The sequence below is a fragment of the Scyliorhinus canicula genome, chromosome 13 (assembly GCF_902713615.1).
Source record: "Scyliorhinus canicula chromosome 13, sScyCan1.1, whole genome shotgun sequence".
Classification (NCBI taxonomy): domain Eukaryota; kingdom Metazoa; phylum Chordata; class Chondrichthyes; order Carcharhiniformes; family Scyliorhinidae; genus Scyliorhinus; species Scyliorhinus canicula.
The window spans coordinates 68,074,389-68,095,822 of record NC_052158.1 but is presented as its reverse complement, the minus strand read 5'-3'; the positions used below and the strand labels follow the sequence as shown (position 1 = coordinate 68,095,822).

General features: G+C 44.5%; 1 protein-coding gene across 2 annotated transcripts in view; it reads right to left on the bottom strand.

Moving 5' to 3' along the window:
* The window catches only part of LOC119975914 (integrin-linked kinase-associated serine/threonine phosphatase), a 54,650-nt gene that overhangs the window by 18,768 nt on the left and 14,448 nt on the right, over positions 1 to 21,434 (bottom strand). For both annotated transcript variants that reach the window (XM_038815853.1, XM_038815854.1), the window contains exons 4-8: positions 20,428 to 20,545; positions 19,271 to 19,377; positions 18,287 to 18,380; positions 15,982 to 16,069; positions 11,525 to 11,646 (exon numbers count right to left, since the gene is read on the bottom strand). In XM_038815853.1, coding sequence (XP_038671781.1) covers positions 11,525 to 11,646; positions 15,982 to 16,069; positions 18,287 to 18,380; positions 19,271 to 19,377; positions 20,428 to 20,545 — 529 coding nt within the window. The remainder of the gene's footprint in view (positions 1 to 11,524; positions 11,647 to 15,981; positions 16,070 to 18,286; positions 18,381 to 19,270; positions 19,378 to 20,427; positions 20,546 to 21,434) is intronic.

The window sequence follows — 21,434 nt, the reverse complement described above, 5'->3', positions numbered from 1 at the left end:
ACTTTAGAATGCCCCACAAGAGGAAGCATCTGCTCCACGTCTACTTTATCTATACTGTTTAGCATCTTGTATGCCTCAATTTTATCTCGCCTCATTCTTCCAAACTAGAGAGTATAGGCCTAAACTGTTCGATCTCTCTTCATATGACCAACCCCTCATCTCTAGAATCAATCTAGTGAACTGCCTCCAATGCCACTACATCTTTCGTCAAATAAGGGGACCAAAACTGTGCACAATATTCCAGGTGCGGTCTTACCAATGCCTTGTATAGTTACAACACTTCCTTACCTTTATACTCAATTCCTTTACTATAAATGCCAAGACTCCATTTGCTTTCCTTATTATCTGCTGCACCTGCATGCTTGTTTTCTGTGGCTCATGCACGAGGACACCCAGATCCCTCTGTATCAGAGCACCCCGAAGTCTCTCCCCATTTAGGTAATAAGTTGCCTTCCCATTTTTACGACCAAAATGCATGACCTCACACTTATCCACGTTAAACTCCATCCGCCACATTATGGCCCATTCTCCTAACCTATCTACATCCATTTCTAAGGTTCTTATTTCCTCATAACAACTTACTATCCCACCCATTTTAGTGTCATCGGCGAATTTGGCTGTAGAACCTTCTATTCCTGTGTCCAAGTCGTTAATATAGATTGTAAATAGCTGTGGCACAAGGACCGAACCCTATGGCACCCCACTAGTTACATCTTGCCATCCAAAAAAAAGACCCATTTATCCCGACTCTCTGACCTGATCCAAGGTAATAAATTACCCTTAATCCCATGTGATCGCACCTTGAGTATGAACCTTCTGTGCGGCATCTTATCAAACGTCTTCCTGAAGTCCAGATATACTACATCTACATTCTCCACTTTGCTTGTTACATCTCCGAAGAACTCAAACAAATTAGTCAAACATGACATGCTGACTCTGACGGATAGCACTTTGGCTTTCCAAATGTCCTGATATTACGTCCTTGATAATTATTTCTAACAATTTTCCAACAACAGATGTTAAACTAACTGGTCTGTAATTTCCCACAATCTGCCTCCCTCCCTTCTTGAAAATGTTAGCATTTTTCCAATCTACCTGAAACCTTTCCCGTGTCCAGGGAATTTTGGAATATTACATCCAATGGATCCATTATCTCTGCTGCCACTTCCTTTAACATCTTAGGATGTAGGCCATCAGGCCCTGGGGACTTGTCTGCCCTCAATCCCAAGAGTTTTGGAGTACCGTTTCCATTTTGATGTTGATTGTTCCAAGTTCCACCCTTTCTATTACACCGTTCCTATAGGAATTGGACTAGTGTTCTCCACCATGAAAACAGAGGCAAAGTATTGATTTGTTCCCCATTAACTCACTGGTTTCATCTTCCAAGGGAACAACATTCACCTTAGTGACTCTCTTCCATTTTATGTACCTATAGAAGCTTTTTGATATTCTGTGCTATTTTTGTTTCCCCTGTAATTTACCTTGGCTCTTTTTATTACTATTTTTAAGCATCCCTTTGCTTATGTTTGTAAGTTTCCCAATCTTCCAGCCTGTCACTGGCCTTTGCAATATGATATAACTTAGTTTTTGTCTTTATAATGTCCTTGAACTCCCTGTTTAGCCATGGATATTTTTTACCACTCTTCCCATCTTTCTTCCTCACTGGGATATATTTTAGTTGTGAGGAATTGAGTATCTTCTTAAACAACTGCCACTGCTCATCAGCTGTCCTATCTTTTAGTCTTCCTGCCCTGTCTATACAGGCCAAATCTGTCCTCAAGCCTATGTAATTTCCTTTGTTTAATTTCAAAAGACTAGTGTGGGACTCCACTTTCTCGCCCCAAACTGAATCTTGAATTCTACCATACTATGGTCACTACTCCCCAATGGTTCCTTAACTATGAGGTCATATAATTAATCCCTCCTTATTACACAATAATAAAATGAGAGTAGCCCCTCTCTGGTTGGTCCCCCAACATACTGTTCCAGGAAACAATCTCTAATGCATTCAATGAACTCTGCCTCCAGGTTACCCTTGCCAATTTGATTCCTCCAGTCTATGTGCATAATAAATCATCCATTATTATTACCGTACCTTTCGTGCAAGCCCCGGTATTTCCTGGTTTATACTGTGCCACACTGTAGAACTAGTTTGAGGACCTATAGATTATTCCTACCCAGGACTTCTGATTCGACATCTTGATCTCCAGTGCTTATGTCATTTCTCTTCACAGCACTGATCCCTTTCCTCACCAGCAGGGCTGTGCCACCACCTTTTCCTTTCACCCTATCTTTCCAAAATACTGCAGACTCAGACCAGGTCTCCCTGTAATCACTTTTCATGAATCCCCACCAAGTCATAACCTTTTGTTTCTATTTGCGCCGTTAGCTCATTAAGCTTGTTACGAATGCTTCTTGCTGTGGTACAGAAAACAGGCTGAGAAGATACACATAAGCCAGGAACAGAAACTGTTTCATGAGACCCTGGCTGGAATCGATACTAGCCATCTGCAAAAGCACTCAAGTAAAGGCATAAACCTGTTACAGTAGTCCCCCGTTATACCGCGCTCAGCAATACCGTGGTTCGCGATATACCGCGGGGGGGCTTATGGACCCCAACTGTCAGTTGTGTCAATTTCAGCGGCCGGCTCACTTTGATCCGGAGAGGGAAGCTGCTCTCTCACTGAAGCAATCAGCGGCTGCTGAAATTGACACTGCCGGCTGCTCTCTCCCTCCAATCAGAAACATTCAAACTTAAAAGTTGGATTGGAGGGAGAGAGCAGCCGGCAGTGTCAATTTCAGCGGCCGGCCGCTGAAAGTGAGCCGGCCGCTGAAATTGACAATGTTTTAATTAGATCCACGATGGGGGTTTTAAATTTATTTTAAAATCTATGCTAGCGCTTCCCATTGAGAGTCTACGGGGGTCTGACCTCTCCCCCTGCCCCCCGTAGACTCTCAATGGGAAGCGCTAGCATAGATTTTTAAATAAATTTAAAACCCCCATCATGGATATCCGCGGCTCGGATACAACTCGGGTGGCTGTCTTGGACCCCAACACCCGCGTTATAAAGGGGGACTACTGTATTGCTATATGGACTTTGTGATTACCCACTCCAAAGACTATGAATATGTACTAAACTTTCAGACACAGGTGATCAACTTTGTAGCAAGACGAGGAACAGACAAAAGAAGCCATCAGACTCCTTAATGAGCTGATTACTGGTCAGACAAGGGGAGCTTCAGAGGATAATGGGTCTTAATCGAAGCACCATGGATAGACAGGAGTATCCTGTCTTTCCCAGTAACCAGTTGGGGTCTGGATGGGACAATGGCCAGTGGTGGCCGTATACATACGACTCAATTCAAGCTTCCCAGTATAAAGAAAGCAGCATTGAACAGGTCTTGAGCGATAACCTGGAAGGTCTCCAGGCACAACCATCGCAAGGACACTGGGTTTCGAACCCAGAGAAAACTTCCACATGAAATGAAATGAAATGAAATGAAAATCGCTTATTGTCACGAGTAGTCTTCAATGAAGTTACTGTGAAAAGCCCCTAGTTGCCACATTCTGGCGCCTGTTCGGGGAGGCTGTTACGGGAATCGAACCGTGCTGCTGGCCTGCCTTGGTCTGCTTTCAAAGCTAGCGATTTACAGCACAGTGATTGTAGCCTTTACTAAGTGTGGGTTAAACCCAAAGCTCAACTGTGAGTCGGAGTCATATTTTCTTGAGTAATAGAATTGTGAACAAAATTGCGTTAAACTGTGAACCTGTTTTGTCCTTTGTTCATCTCGCAAATAAGGCACCCGAGTAAAACATGGAGGTTTTAAAGGTACAACATTGCATTAAGATACAGAACTTTAAAATTTGTTTTAATATTAGATTTCCCTACTCTTCTATAATTCCTTGGTGCATAAAGACATTCACCATCCATTACTTTTACTTTGTGGTAACCATCCACCACATTGCTAACCTGCACTCTTTCCTCCTTCTTTAAATTGGGTTTTCTAGTTTCCCCTACAACTGAACCTCCCCCCCCTCCACCCCCCCCCCCCCCCCCCCCCCCCCCATATTTAATTTAAAGCCCTATCTACAGCCCTAGTTACGCGATTCGCAAGGACTCTGGTCCCAGCAAGATTAGACCGCCCTTTCGGACCAAGTCCTCTCTTTCCCAGAACTGGTGCCAATGTGCCATGAATTCAAATCCATTCCTCCCACACCCAATCTTTGAGCCATGCATTTGCCTCTTTAATCTTACTGATCCTGTGCCAATTAGCTTGTGGCTCAGGTAGTAATCCAGAGATTATTACCTTTTTGGTTCTTCTTTTTTTCATATAAATTTAGAGTACTCAATTCATTTTTTCCAATTAAGGGACAATTTAGCGTGGCCAATCCACCCAGCCTGCACATCTTTGGGTTGTGGGGGCGAAACACGGGGAGAATGTGCAAACTCCACATGGACAGTGACCCAGAGTTGGGATCGAACCTGGGTCCTCGGCGCCGTGAGGCAGCAGGACTAACCCACTGCGCCACCGTGCTGCCCTTTTGGTTCTGCATTTTAATTTAGCTCCTAGCTGTTTATACCCGCTTAGCAGAACTGAACCTTTGCCCTTGTTCTACTGATGTTGTTGTTACCAATGTGGACTACGACAACTGGATCTTTACCCTCACACTCCAAATTTCTCTGCGGCCCAGATGAGATATCCTGAACCTCATCACCAGGTAGGCAACACAATCTTCGGGATTCTTGATCTGGTCACAGAGATGGTGCCAACTGTTATAAAATTAGTCTTGTGCTCCTCACAGTCGTGTTTGGGGCTTGTGTGGAAAAAAGTTGATGATTTCACTGGGCAGATTGTTTTGTTACATCATTGAGTAATAACACACTGTACATGGAAAGTGTTCCGTTCCCCCAGCACTGATATCCCTCAGCATGACAAACTTGTCACTAAAAATTATGCTTCCATCAAGAATTTACTTCTCCAGCGATGCCTTCTAAAAAAAAAAGCACCACTGTATATTGATGGGGAGATTTACTAGCTGTGCTACAAAGTTTGCCAGAACTGGAAGCCTTTCTGCTTTGTGACAAGGTTAATTGGAAAGTACATTTTAGGATAAACAATAAAATCAAGGAGAGACCTGGATCTTTAAGTGCGGAAAGGATTTCAGTGTTAGTCACCGTGCAGGTAATTATGTTCATACTTTATGACAGGAGAAAGGTTGAAGTTTCTGTGCTAGACCAGTGACAGGAAGGGGTAGTACTGAGAGGGAGAGCTTTGAAAGTGGACATGACCCAGTTGACAACTTGGCAATCTCTTCATTCCCTTAAGACATGGAAAAAAAATACCCTTTCATAATGGCAACTGGCCTTAAAAGTGGAGAAGAAAGTGGTGAATAGAGTGAAAAGGCTTCACAATTGGGAATCTGAAAGAGCAGCTAGTTAGGAAGTGGGATTAGGAATTGGAAAACGGAGATGTGGGTAAAATTGGGGCAGAAGGAAATGTTCCAAGATGGTCTTGAAGCGACTGGAGCTATGCAATGCGTGAGGCCATGTGAGATGGGACGGTTGAGGGGGTGGCTGTGAACATGGAGTTAACAACTTCAAGGAGAACTTGGGTTGGAGGACAGTAATATTTGAAGAAACATTTAACGAGATACAGAGCAAGTATATACCCACCGAGAGGAAAAAGCTCCATTTCACAATAAAAAAAACAGCCATGGACAACTAAAGAGATTAGGGACAGCATAAAACTAAAAGCAAGAGCGTACAAAAATGCAAAACACAGCACAGATCCAACAGAATAGGAAAGTTACAAAACAGCTTATAAAAGCAATGAAAAAGGATTGTGAAAGGATATTTGCATGGGACATCAAAATTAATAAGAAGAAATGTAATAGTTATGGAATGCGGGTGGTCAAGTGCAATGTAGACCCACTAAAAGCTGGAAATTGAGATAGTCATTGATAAAGGGGAAATGGAAGACATGTTGAACAATTACTTTGCCTCAGTATTTACAGTTGAAAAATGCGATGCATGTAGGAACTTCAGATATATTGCATTATATGTACTTGGTGCAGTGGCCTGGTTAATGTGTGTATGACTGTTGTAGTAGTATTTTTTAAAATCCTGGTTTGCAAGACAGCTAGGCCTTTTGGGAGCCAGAGATCCAATTAAAGCATTGTAAAAGCTTGGGCTAATGGATTTATGTTTGGATTAAGGGTGTTCCCTGTGGAATATTTAATTAGAGACAATTGGTGGGATTCTCCGTTGCCCGAGGCCAATATCGTAACTGGCAATCAAATGAAGAATTCCTTCCGATGCCCAAATAGGGGGCGGCGCCAGTTTGATGTGGGTTTTCGATTCTCTTCCCCGTCCGAAATGGCGTCACCATGTCGCGTGCTGTTGGAACAGCTTTGGCACGATGCTGCGCCCCCAATGGAGCGAGTTCCCAACCGCGCGGGTGATGTGTGGTCTGAGCAGTCGGGAACCCGGCGTGGTGGCCGCAGGCAGTATCCAGTGTCGCCAGTAGGCCCAGAGCCATGTCTAGCAGGCTCTTTCTAAGCAGTTCAGTGTTTTAGTTGGTTCCTGGAAGTCAAACCCATGAAGAAAGTTTCTGAAGGCTTCAGCTAGAGACCCAACATTGTTCTGAAAGGATTCAGACACATCTCAACAGTCTCAAAAGAACATCACTTCAGCAAGAATGTGCCTGGGTCTTCTATCTGTATTTAAAGCGGATGTTGACCGGAGATAGTTTTGCTGTTTGAGTGGGAATAAAGATAGCAGTTAAGGGTTATTTTGTCACTGTATTGATAAGCATTGTTTAAGGAGTAATTGAAAGCTATATTCTTGTTTGATGTTAAAGATATTTTAATACTATGTCAGTAACAAAGTTTGTTTTAATATACCATATCGCTATTTTGTGTGAAATAATTCCTGGTGACCATGGCTTCAGGAATCCCATGAGTGCTGAATGAGCACTTTAACTTCTCGATGGTGGCTCTCAATGTGGTGGAGGCCATCTCAAAGATGCTGAGACATTTGGAATGGGCGTCCACAAAGACTGGAAACATGGACCCATAAAAGGCCCAGAAAAACTTGCATGCAGCCTTATCCAGGGACACTCTGGCCATTCTCAGGGGTGAAATGAGGCCACAGGTGCTCCTGACATGCTGGGTAACTACAAACGTTTTGCTCAATGTCTCCATCGATCCCAGGCCACCAGATGCAGCTTCATGCCAGTATCTTTATTTCTGAAGCTCCCGGGTGACCACTGAGCAAGTCCTTGAGGATTAATTCCTGGCCCAGTGGAGAGATGACCATGCGGCTCCCCACAGGAGGATACCATCTTCAACACTGAATTCCTGTTGCTTTTGGTCATAGGGCTGCTGGGAGGTTCCCCGATAATCCACCATACAACATTTGGCAGAACTTCAGCAACTTGGGATCCTTCTGTATCCATGTACTAATCTGTACGGCCGTCAACAGCAGAGTCCATAAAGTTCAAAGCTATCACAACTTCATCCACCACTGGAAGAGACGGGGACTCACAGGCAGCGGGAGACGACGGAGCATGACAGCATGGGCTATCTGGGCGATTCTGAAAAGTATATTCATATGCAGTGAACAAAGTGCCCAGTGCTGAATTTGGGCCGAGGCTATTGGGTGAAGCAACCCCTTGTCCTCCTTAAAGAGGCCCAGCAGAGGCTTGTGGTCGGTGATTATGAAGAAGTGTCGCCTGTAAACATATTGATGAAATTCTTTTGCGACGAACATGACTGCCAACTCTTCTTTTTCTATCTGAGCATAGCGGCACTCCGAGTCTGCTGGAGTTCTGGATGCGGACTCTGTGTGCCATTGTCAGCACGGCCCCCATGCCATAGGGGAAGCGTCGCAAGTGAGGACGACACAGTGGCCAAGTTCGGAATGAATTTCCCAGAGTAATTTATGAGGCTCGAAAATGATCGTAGTTCCGTGGCATTCCTTGGAGTCAGGGCCCTTTTTATGGCCTGAAACTTCTCCTCCTCAAGGTGCAGGTCATCCTATATCCCCAATAAGTCACAGCTATTGCTCTAAAAACCCACTTGCTTCTTTTCAGGCAGGCGCCAACCTGGGAGAACCACCCAAGGGCCTACTCCAGTTAATCCATGTGCTTCTTTTTGGTAGTCCTTGTAATGAGCACATCATCTAAATACAGCACTACCTTGGGAAGTCCGTGAAATAGTTCTTCCATCACAGTTTGTAAGATTGCTGGAGCCGAAGAGATCCCAAATGAGAGGCAAATGTATTTGAATAGCTCCCTGTGGGTATTTATAGTTGTTTACTTCTGAGATGCGGTGTCCAGTTCCAACTGCAGATATCCGTGTCTCATATCAAGTTTTGTAAAGGAGCAATCTCCATCCAGTCCTCTATCCAAGGCATAGGGTAAAGGCCTAAATGGGATTTCCTGTTCACAGTTAGTTTGTAGAGGCGACCAGACTTGTCCCGCTTCATCACTGGTACTACAGGTGCAGCTCACTCTACAAACCATTCAGGGTGTTATGATGCCCAGGCCTTCCAGGCGCCAGAACCCATCTTAGGTGTTCAAGGAAGTAGAACGGCACATTGTAGATTCCGTAAGTATAATCTTCCAGAGTTCCCTAGATTCAAGAGTAGTCTCTCTGGATTGAAAAATTGTACGTCACTCCACTTTTTAAGAAGGGTGAAAGGGGCATGTGATTTATTGTCACACGTACCGAAGTACAGTGAAAGGTATTTTTCTGCGGCCAAGGGAACGTACACAGTACGTACATAGTAGACAAAACTGCACACGATATTCCGGGTGTGGCCTCACCAAGGCCCTGTATAATTGCAACAACACATCCCTGCTCCTGTACTCGAAACCTATTGCAATGAAGGCCAACATACCATTAGCCTTCTTCACCACCTCACCTGCATGCTTACCTTCAGCGACTGGTGCACAAGGGCACCCAGGTCCCACTGCACACTCCCCTCTCACAATTTACAACCGTTCAGGCAGTAATCTGCCTTCCAAAGTGAATCTGTGGGCTGGAAGGAGACTGGCAAGTTTAGCTCCCATCACATGCTCTGGGCAGCAAGATTGGTGAGTGTATGATGGGGCTGCTGTTTGTAAGGAGTGCCTGGATAGGACTTTAGAGGATGCCTAGAGAGGCACAGATGGAAACTGCCAACTTATCCAACAGGGAGTCAAGCCTCGTATGGTGGCAGGAATGTTGGAAGATTGAGCAGCATGCAAGTTCGGGAGGAGGGTTGTGAGCACAGGCTACCCAAGAGACAAGCAGTTTATGGATGTAAAGGCAGTGAAGCATCGAGTGAGGAGAATTGGAGCTGCATCTCATCAGACTACATGTGGAAGTCTTGTCGTGGTGGAGATAAGTAATTGGAAGAAGTGAGAATATAGGTTCATAAAGTTGTTACCAAGTAAGTGGTTAAATAGAATTTTTTTAATTATGAAAAACTCTGATGAGGTGAATAGAGTAAAGGTGACACTGTCTGTCGCGGGAAGCCATTGGCGAGGAGTCAATCATTTAAAATGACCAACAAGAGGGAAGTTTTAGAGAATTTTGTTTTTCCATTAGCTGTTAAGAGCATGAAATACTTTGCCAAAGGGAATAGCTGAGTAACTCAAACATTTGCATCTTTTTTAGGAAAGAACGAAGAATATTTGAAGAGGAGGAAGAAAGAGGTTGATCAGAAGTTTGCAGAGCAGTTGGATGAATTCTGGACTGCTTCAGCAAAAGCCTCATGAGATACTCTGGGCTGCATGGTCTTTCCACGTTCTAAACTGTGATAGTTCTCATTTCTAGGAACTGCTGCTCTTTAAAATGGCCTGCAAAAGATTTCAACATTGATCGGTTTGAAATCTGAACCCCCAAAAGCTCTCACAATTGATCAAAATGCTCGTTCATAACTGTTTATCTTTCCCGGAGAGCGATGCTAAATGGAGCTCATTCTCAACTAACACCATTTGTTGCCAATTGTCTCCAAGCACCAAAGAGGCACACTGATTTGGAAAGCAGACTCATCATTAAGAAGTGGTTTTCAACACATTCAGGATTGTTTTTTGTTTAAATAGAGTACCCAATTCGTTTTTTTCCAATTAAGGGGCAATTTAGCATGGCACGCCAATCTACCCTCCTCATCTTTGGGCTGTGGGGGTGAGACCCACTTTAACCTGGGGAGGATTTGCGAACTCCACATGGACAGTGACCTAGGGCCGGGATCGAACCCGGGTCCTCTGCACCGTGAGGCTGCAGTGCTAACCAGTGCGCCACCATGCCGCACCTGCATTCAGGATTGTACCGCAGGTTTGACATCCAAAATCCAGCTGAATATCGGACATTTTTAATATTCAGCTAAATTCTTAGATTTTGTATACAGAGGGCTGGATTCTTCATTATTGGGACTATGACCCCACGCCGGCGTCAAAGCGGTAGAGTTTTACGCCAGAAAAACTTGCATCAAAAGGACACAAATTCCCAGCCCTGCAGTGGGCTAGCAGGGACCCGGAGTAGATCTCTCACTTTTGCTGCAGATAAGGCCCCACACGTCCGGGTTGGAGGCCGTGCATGAGCACGGCGGCTGTGCTCCATGGCGGACTCGGACCACGGAGCTGGACTCAAAAAAGAAATCCCCCGATCGGCAGCGCGCCGGACCCTCAATCCCCGCACAAGCATTCCCCGGCTGCCTATACATTTGAGTCCGCGAGTATACTGATCGGCTGGAGCACATTAGTTCCACGCCGTTGGAACTTCGGCTGGTCGGGGGCTGGGCAGGCCTCTGGCAATGGCCCCAGGCAGCGCAGCGTTCCTCCCTCCATTCCCCCTGCCGAGTATGGCACATTTCGGGGCCCGCAGAATCGGTGAACCGGCGGCGGTCCCGATTTCTTGCAGGAACATCGATTCTCCGCTTCCGCTTCAGGCACGATTTTGGCGGGGTGGTGAGACGAATCCAGCCCAGATTCTACCCTGGTGCATTATGGCAAATTAAATTAATAATAGTTTATCTCTTGTAAGATCTGGATCAGATCAAGCGGAGAATGAAGAGCTCACTCTTGGGTCGATCCCAGAGCATGAATCAGTGAGAACTGTCCAGACACATGACCCGGGTCAGTTGCAGCACTTTAGGATCTGCCTCCTCCGGCCCTCTCTATTCTCTGAACACAAAGGTTCTCATTGAGCCAGAGATTCTCTCAGTACTTCCCCAACATCCGGCCCACTTTCAGGTCCCATGTCCAAAATCGTGACAAATCCAAAATCCGAAACGGTCTTGGTCTCAAGGACGCTGAATTTTGGGCATGGGACCTGTACACCACACACTGCAGGACCTCTAAGTGCATGACTTTATATAAGCCTTCGTACTGAACTAGCAACATGGATCTGGTGAGAAAGATTTCACTGCTCACTTACTTTCCTTATGCAGCAGAAATTGACTGGAGAATCATGACGTGTTAGATCTGATACCTGCCCACATTGCTTCCAAAATCATCATTAGAATTCACTTCTCACCTAACTGTACCACCTGCTTTCTGAATTCTCATTCTCTCGTCATACTGGGTGGGATTATGTTCCTTCACCAGTAGCAGGGCCGTCAATTTCTTGCTCGCCCCATTGGCCCGACACAGAATGGCCTGAAGAGAAAAAACTAATTTTACTTCAGTGGATAAAGGGTTAAATCCATTTACAATTAATGCACTGATTGTTAAACTCACACAAGTACCTCAGTGTATCTCCCAGCACCTCCGAGTTCGAGCACACACTGACACACGTACATCACAGACACCACCATCCATAGAGTCAGAGGAGACACATTCCCGCTGGTACTGCCTGGTATGCAGCCATTTGACACTCCAACAAGAGTTGACAACCAATCTCTAGTCCCTGTAGGGCCAGAAGCTGCAGGGACTGCAGTTCCCAGAGTCTAAATCCTCAGAGCCCAGGAAGAGGTAGGTTTTGGTGGGCTCAGGGTGAAGAGGGCAGGTGACGCGTGAGAAGGTGGGCGTGTACACACACACACACCCTCCCCCCACCGCTGCCGACAAACCCGCCGACGGGGAACATAAAATTCTGCCCATGTACTCTCATGATACTGAGGTTATATATGCTGTTCATTTTGATGCAAGTTCTCAAATTAATAAATGATGACACTGGGGCAGACAAAGAAATGCGAAACCCAATGCATTTGTTACCTGCACTGCACTGAGGAATTATTTACTGTACTTAACTGGGCAGTGGTGTGTGTAAAATGGGACAGTGTGGACATTTAACTGACTCAGGCTGTACTCATCCTGGAATATTTAATGAGATAGTATCGAGGGACCATTACTCTGTACCTAAACTCTAATCAACAGGTAGTGTCTGGAGCTACAGACTATTCCAGCTGGCAGCTCTTGTGCCTGGAGCCCAGCACCTCTGCATCAAATACCAGGCAACTTCAAAGTTATGGATTTGATTCAAGTCAGTGGGGTTGCTCCAGGACACAAAAGCGGTCTCCTGTCAATGTCATCATTGGAACAGTCTGGAAATCCTACACGGTGATAAGAAGTTTAACACTTCAACGTTAGTGAATACTTGCACATAATTAATTCCAGAAAATATGGCATACATTGAACTACTAATGCTCCCTGAAATTCAACTTCTATCTTAAAAAAGGACATAAAAACAAAAAGTGCTGGAGAGACCCAGCAGTTCAGGCAGTATGAGAAAAAGCGAATTAATATTTCAATGGTGGGTGGCATGGTGGGGCAGTGGTTAGCACTCCTGCCTCACAGCACTGAGGACCCAGGTTCGATCCTGGCCCCGGGTAACTGTTCATGTGGAGTTTGCACAATCTCCACGTGTCTGCGTGAGTCTCAGCCCCACAACCCAAAGATGTGCAGGGTAGGTGAATTGGCCATGCTAAATTGCCCCTTAATTGGAAAAAAATAAAGAACTGGGTGCTCTAAATTTATTTCAGAAAAATGTCAATGGTGGCTGACCTGAAACTCTATTTTTCTCTCTCCACAGATGCTGCGTGACCTACTGAGTATTTTCACTTTATTTTTTTAATTTCAGGTTTCCAGCATCTGCAGCATTTTGCTTTGGCAAACGCACATGTTTGTTTAGGAAAGAAGATCAATGTAAATCTCAGCTAGCAGAGCAAACATTGAGTGGTTGCAGTAAAAAACACACAAATACAAAATATCCCACAATGATCATGACATCTAACAAAGGGGTTGCTGTTACACTGCACGTAGCCACAGATAACAGTTATCAGCATGGGTCAGGCAGGTGTCAATGCACTGAAACTATTCCAGGCAGCTTATCTTCAAGCACTCACTATCTTCTATCACGAGCCTTGTTGCATGTTGGATCATCGATAGCTGCAGAGACATTTCACTCTTCAAATAAATCAAAGGTTCAGTCCACACCTAAAGCCCCTGAGACGCTAGACCTTTAAGAGCTGTAAACTACAAAATAAATGTGAACCCACTTATTCTCAGTTCGAGTACAGGCTGCTGTCTCAGTTTTTGTTTCTGTGCTCCAGATCCCTATTAATCCCTTTAGAGCCACACATTTTGCAAAACTTATCAGGCTTGAATGCTTTTTGTGGCACAAGTTCACGTTTTAATTAACACTGTGCCATCTGCTATGGGAACTCTGCACTTTTACATTGTCAATGTACAACTGGCAGTCGAAGACTTATCGGCTACAATTCATCTCCATTCGGCTCAAGTGGTGCTTCTTGTAAGAAATGTCTGTTCATGCCACCCCCCTGTGGCTAAATAAGGTTTCAGAATACTTTCAACGGGCAGCTTCACTAACGCTCGATGGATTTTCAGTTCAGAGATGAGCAAAGAACAGTCACTAGATGTTCCCAAAGAGTTCTCCCAGTATATGCAGCACTGGGTAACAGGATTAGACCCCTATACAATGAGTTCCCCAGGATATGATGCACTGGCAAGAGAGACAGCCCAAGCTTTCTCTTCCCTGCCCCCACCCTCCCTCTCCTGAGATGACCAAATCCAACTCAATAGCTTTTGGACACAATTTGCCCATCACATCATGTGCTGAGACCATGTTATGACATGGAACAGTATGTTCCAGATGGCAACTGGCAGCACAGTCCGCATAGCTCATTACCACATGATCTGCTCTGAGGTTTCAAGTTCCAGTCTCTCCCTGAAGTCAGTACATCTGTGGAATCACAGTGTATCTGTGGAACACACAGAATTCACAAGACTTGGGATTCTCTCTGTAACTATTTACAACTGCGTCTGCAAGCCATGTCACATACTGCCAACGTGTGATAGGTACAATGAAACGGTGTTGGCCACTCGGCCCATCAAGTCTGCTCCGCAATTCAGTGAGATCATGGATGATCTAATATAATCCTCAAGTCCACTTTCCCGCCTTATCCCCGTAACCCACAATTTCCTTAGTGAATAAAAATCTGTCTATCTCAGCCTTGAACATTCGACTTGCATCATGTTTCTTTTAAAATTTAGAGTATCCAATTCTTTTTTATCCAATTAAGGGGCAATTTAGCGTGGCCAATCCACCTACCCTGCACATCTTTTTGTGCTGTGGGGGCAAGACCCACATAGACCCAGGGAGAATTTGCAAACTTCACATGGACAGTGACTCGTGGCCGGGATCGAACTTGGGTCCTCAGCGCCGTGAGGCAGCAGTGCTAACCAGGGTGCCGCCCTTGCGTCATACACTATGGTGAACCATTCTCTCTGTTCTCTACCGTTGCTGAAACCAGGAGGTGCGGGTTCTCCATTAGGAGCATTAATATGGTGAGAAACTATTCTGACAAATGTTTACAATTTGAAAGACAATATTGGTCCATGGAACGAGGGGGGGAATGAAAGAAGACAGAGAAAGGAAAAAGTTGGAATGAAAAGAGAAAGGCAGAAGTTTAGAGTGAGAAGAGGAAACAACAAATTGTAAAGGAGTAAACAAAGACAAAGAGAGAGAGATTGATCAGCAGTGGCAGGAATGGAAATTAGACAAGAAATTGGAACAAACACAGGGGCAATGGACAGACCGGCAAACAGTGGCCAATCCTCTCTGTCGCCTCGATCCTCTCTAACTCTCCTCAATCAAAGTCAAGGAGGGAACGAGAACAGAGAGTGAGTAAGAGGAAACAGAGATATAATGCAAGAGGAAATAATGCAAGAGAACATAGTAGAGATGGCTAAAGAAACAGATAAAGACAAAGAAAGTACACAGGGAAAAGGGCCAAACAGATAAAGATGGAAAGAGAAACAAAGGGTGCAATTTAACGGAAATGAAACAGGGAGCCGTGTTGGGTGCATTTAGCCGTCTGTTTCCCAGCACTGGCAGCGCCGAGGATGACACTGCTATTAAATGGGACTCTGTTTCATTTCTGGGCCTAGGCGAGGATCGTCCAGCCAACGCTGCACTTGGGATTACTTAAAGCACTAACGAGCTCCCCTCCCCAGTGCAGGAAGAGATCAGGGCATCGGCCTTGCCACGTCCTGAGTCGGGTGCGATGAGGCTGATAGTTCGTACCCAAAGATAAAGACAAGAAGGGAGACAAACAGATATAGAGAAGGAGATAAAATGAAGGAGACGGAACAGTTAGGGACAAAGAGAGGGCCAAGATAGAGGCCAGAGGCAGGCAGGCCAGGAGAAAGAAGAGTGACAGACAGAGAGAAAGTAGAGCAGACATGAGTGAAAATGGATGTAGAAATACAGGCAAGAGGAACAGAAATTGAGACAAGGAGAGAGCAAAGAGAGATAGAGGGAGAAAAAGTACAGCAAAGAGTCAGAAAGAGAGGTAGGGGGTGATAGAACTCAGATTTTGGAAAAGAGATACAGGAAGGGGAAGGAAATAAAGGACCAGGAAGAGATGAAGTAAAGGGTGAGAAAGCTGAAGTGCGGTTGCGTATGGATTGTTATGCATCAACAGATCATATCCCCAGCTCAGTACTGCATTATTCGCAAGAATTTCATACCCTGCTGTCTCCAAGGTTTGCAACATATAAATCTTTGTCCACCTGCAGAACACACGTAGCAGTAGACCCATCTTTCCAGGCAGGTTTCCTGCAGAGAGACATGATACAAGAGTTAGCTATTGACCTGAATTTATGGAAGGTTTTATGCAATACTGTATCTGCATGGTTTTGGGGTCTGCTTAAGATACTTACCTTCCAAACAGACCAGCACATCATTCATATGGATAGCGAGGCATCAAGGTATTTGGACAGTGTCAGGAGGAAATAAGGACAAAGACAAATGAAGAGAAAACACTTCCAATGTGTGAGTTGTGATTGACGAGGGAATAGAAAGTCACAAGAGGGCAAGTAGCCCCGAGATTCTCTCCAGTGGACAATGAAGAGGTCACAAGCCAATTGCTTCTCATCGGTCATTGGGATCCGAGAGAGGCAGGGAAAAACCAACAGTACCCTACCAATATTGGCTGGGCAGACCGAACACGTCACAAGTTAAATATACAAAAGCCATTTCACAAACCATCCTGACATGCATGTCTGCAGTACAATGAGCATTTTGAGATCCTCAAATCATCAGCATGTACGGGAATATTAAAAACAAGAGCCGGCATCTTCGTTCAGCTCTTAGTCCACCTGGCAACTGGCATTATGCTTGATACTTCAAGTACACAGTAGCCGCGTAAAGAAACCACAACATGTTTTAACCACTGAATACCAGCAAGAACAGGAAAAATAGGCATAACTGCAAATCAATCCCTAAATCCCATAAATGAATAATAAAAAAAAGAATTTTAAAAAACAAGCAGCTTGTTAATAATAATCTTTGTTAATGTCACAAGTAGGCTTACATTGTCACTGCAATGAGGTTACTGTGAAAATCCCCCATCGCCACACTTCGGCACCTGTTCGGGTACACTGATGAAAATTCGGAATGTGCAGTTGAAAAATTATATGAAAATCGCTTATTGTCACGAGTAGGCTACAATGAAGTTACTGTGAAAAGCCCCTAGTCGCCACATTCCGGCGCCTGTCCGGGGAGGCTGGTACGGGAATCGAACCGTGCTGCTGGCCTGCTTTAAAAGCCAGGGATTTAGCCGAGTGAGCTAAACCAGCTAAGCACATTTTCGGGACTTGTGAGAGAAAACCGGGGCATCCGGAGGAAACCCACGCAGACACGGGGAGAGCATGCAGACTCTGCACAGACAGTGACCCAAGTTGGGAATCAAATCTGGGATGCAGGAGATGTAAAGCAACAGTGCTACCATGCCGCCCATGAAGCCAGGCTGTTCTAAATCGGCCATGGCTGCCTATTGCTCCTTATGGATGGATACTGCTGCTCACCTTTCAATGTCCCCACCTGCAACAAAAACAGAAAATACTGGACCATTTCAGCAGGTCTGAGAGCATCTCTAGGAGAGCAAAGGGAGCTAATGTTTTGAGTCTGGATGACTCTTTATCAAAGCTAGAGTGAACTGGAAATGTGGCCAGATTTATACAGTAATGGGGCGGGAGCTGGATTGGTTTTTAGCCTTGCTAGTTAATCCAAAAAACTTTCTTCACTCATTCATATTAGATAGGCAACCTGACAACGCAGCGATGATCACTGGAATAGGAGAGGTGGTGGAGGTAAAGCCTGGTGTCGATGCAATACAAGATAGCTTGCACGAGCAATAGGAATGCTCAAGATTGGAACCTGGGCATGCTGGGTACACGGGAAAAGGTGGGAATGGAACAAATGGTTCTGTGGCATTGGGCAGTGCCAAAGGGAGGTGACGGCGATGGTAATAATTCTGACAGCTGGGAACAAACTGAGGAGAGAGAATAGATCAAAACGTCAATAAGCACGGAGTCAAGGAAAGGTAGTTTACTTGACAGGAAACTGACTTCAGGAGAGTTTGAGGGAGCAGGCAGTCGTTTTCAAGGAGGAAAGGGGTGTGACGAGTAAAAATGAAAATACATTTGAAGCAAGTATCACATTAGAGATTGCGATTTGCTCTCACACCCGAGAATCACCTCATATGTGTGCAGTCAATAATTTTACCTTTGGGAAATTCCTTTGGCTTCTCTAGCTAGAAACACGAGGGGACAAGAGAATGTTTGGAAACAGGCTCTCAGAATTTGGAGCACAAGTGGAACTCCTCTACCAAACAACACCGAGAAACTGAACAAAGGATAAACGCCGAGAGCCTTGCCGAGATCACGAATGTCCCCACATTTTCCTTGCCAAGAAAAGGAGATACTAGGCCACAACTGGAGCTTGGGAGGCGAAAAAGAACAATTAACCCAATTTCCAATTACTGTTACTCACTGGCTTGATGCCTGCTTGAGAAAGCCCTCATCCGTCTGCTTGAAGGTCATCAGAAGGCACTTCTTAATGGTCTTTTCTATACTACACACTTCTCCTGCATAGAGAATAATGAAATGAAAACCCGATCATTCTGCAAAAAAACATCTCACTTGACTGTGATTGTCCAATCTGTCCGATTGTCCCCGGAAGACAAACTTCTTCCCAGGAATCAGTCGAGTGAATCTTCTCTGCATTATAATTATGTCCTTTCTTAATGAATGAACTAAAATGTTCAAAGTTCAGTCTCGTTCAGAGCTTCTGAGGTAACAACAGGTGTAACAAAAACAAAGTCATATTCATCCTGCAAGCCCTAGGCTCCCAAACCTCTTTTGAATTCAATTCTATTCCTTAAAATTTCATTCTGAAAACCTTCAGATTGAAGTAGGTGCTCACGCTGGACTCATAGTTTGGAGTCTCACATCTTGGACTGATAACAATGTTGAAATGCTAGAGTGTTATCTATGAGCCCTTCCACTTAAACTCGAGGAGTTAAAATATATCAACTGTACCTCTGTGCCATCAATGGTTGAACAACATCTTAACTTTGGATCTCATTCTAAATTAAAATTAAGTGAACATAGAATGTCTGTAATGAATTTTCAAGTGAGCTCCTCAAATGAAAACATAATAGGAAATAACCCAATGTTTAGCTATTCTGTTCTGTACTTCTGTATGTACAAGCAGGGAAAAACATATTAGCCTGAGTTACCAACGAGCTATGCTTTAAAAAAAAAGGTACTCCTGTCTGATCAGCAAGTATCTTCAGGACTAAACTCCATTTTTATCCCATCAGGGAATAACTCCACTGAGGTCAAATAAATGAGTCATCCAGGTTTAAATCTCTCTTTTAGCCAGTCCTATAAATAATTGGACACCAGTTCAGCTACTGAACTTGGATTTCAGATTAAATGCTGGATTTCCCCTCTTCTGCGGCAGTGTGGTTACCTTTGGGGAAGTTCCTGGCCAGATTAAGGTGCAGGTTCTGTGCTGCATACTTGGATGATCGTGTTCCACCATGGCCATCGAAAACGGCAAAGTATGACAACCGAGAGCTAAGCCAGAGATGGAGAAGAAAGGAAGGAAAGTAGTTTAGAAAGAAATGAGAGCTGTGTTACCCAGCAAACTGTTCACATTACCAGAAAACCGTTCAGCTCAATCCCATCCTCAGATTGTGGGCAAGGAAACCATTAATAGTCCACCCTGGCGAAAGTGGCTTCAATGGCCTCTTCAGAAACATTTAAAGGACAGCACAGTTGAGTGGGATAGGCCAGACTGGATAAGGATAGCAGGTTTCCTATCCTGCATGACAGCAGATATCTAGTTGGATCTTGAAGACAATTCAACAGCTTTGTGCCATATATCCAGATTTAATTTTTTACAAATTGTAATATCTGCACAAGGCCTATGGGTGGGAATGTTCATCTTCCCTGTGCTTCTCGCGGAGTACGAGCTCCCCCGCTAGGGGCGGGGTATTTCATTAATCACTCTATAAAAAGCCGGCCAGTAAGGCACCGGCCAGAGGACTCGGTAGGGATCTACCGGGTAGTGTACATAACGTTGTTGTAAATAAATTTTGTTTCTGATTTTACTCAGTATCCTCATTAAGCAAATTGAATTCAAATTCACAAATATTCATGATTGTGGCGGCGTGTTTGAACTCTGATCAATAGACCAGTAACATTCCTGCTGTACTACCGTACACCGCACTTAACTTCCAGGACTAATGTTCCATGGCAAGAAGCTCACATAGTGAGCTCTCCACAAACACTGCACAAAACCAATATGCAGGATTGCATATGCTCATGTTGGCATGTGATACAAAGCGAGAGATGTGGGGTAGGGGTGAGTGTGGATCTAGGCGCATTGCTTCCCCAAAGGTGCGGGTAGTATCACAAACTACCGTCGCCAACTCAAAAAATAGGCAGACGAAGCTAGAAACAACTCTCCAGTCTGTGCTTTTCAACATAAGAACCTCCCCAGCCAGGGAGAATGTTCTGTTGCGTAGTAAAGCTCCCGCCAGTCTACCCATGAGCTCAGCTGTAAACCAGCACTCCCTCTGTAAACATAAAAGCCACTCAGACATCTGTCACTTTGATACTTACACTTCTGATGGTAACCGTGTGAAGCCCGACGTAAAATCGTCAATAATAACATGCGCATCCTGCATTTCTTCTCGTTCACCCCTTCTCTCTGCGACATAACCCTTTAAGGTGACAAATGCTGAAGGAAAACGCAAAAAAAAAAACATGAAAAACAACTGCAACTGCAGGATATCTGCTTCTCACAACTTTACAAAATCGCTCTCCAATCTCCCCACACCCTTCCCACGTTAAACAAAATATGAATTAGCAAGAGATGGTGGCCATTCAGCCGTTCAAATTTACCCCGCCATTTGATAAGATCATGGCTGATCGGATTGTGGCCTCTATTTTCTTATCTAGCTCCGATACCCTTTGACTCCTTCTCCAGTCAAGAATCTAGCCAATTCAGCCTTAAAAATATTCAATAAACCTGCTGTTTTCCAGAAAAGTGAATTCCACAGGTGAACAATCCTGAGTGAAAACATTTTGCTTCATCTGTCATAATTGGAAGCCCCAAATGTGGCCCCTAGTTCTCATCTGTCCCATAAGGAGATGTGTCCCTTCAGCATCCACCATGTCAGATCCTCTCAGGATCTTAGATGTTTCAATAAAATCACCTCTCAAGCTTCCAAAGGATACAGGCCCAACCTGTCCGATTGTCCCCGGAAGACAAACTTCTTCCCAGGAATCAGTCGAGTGAATCTTCTCTGCATTATAATTATGTCCTTTCTTAATGAATGAACTAAAACTACACACCATACTCCAGACGTGGTCTTCTCACCTACATCCTATACAACTCTAAAAGTCTCTACTTGCAATAAACATTTGCCTTCCTAATCACATGCTGTACCTGCTAACGTTTAGTGTTTCATGTACCAGGACATACACATTCTTTTGTACTGCAGAGTTCTGCAATCCATCTATTTAAATAAAACACTGCTTTTCTATTCTTTCTGACGAGGTGGACAAGTTCACATTATTCACTTATCGGCCAGATAGCTCTTTGTAGACTCTTTATGCACTCTTCA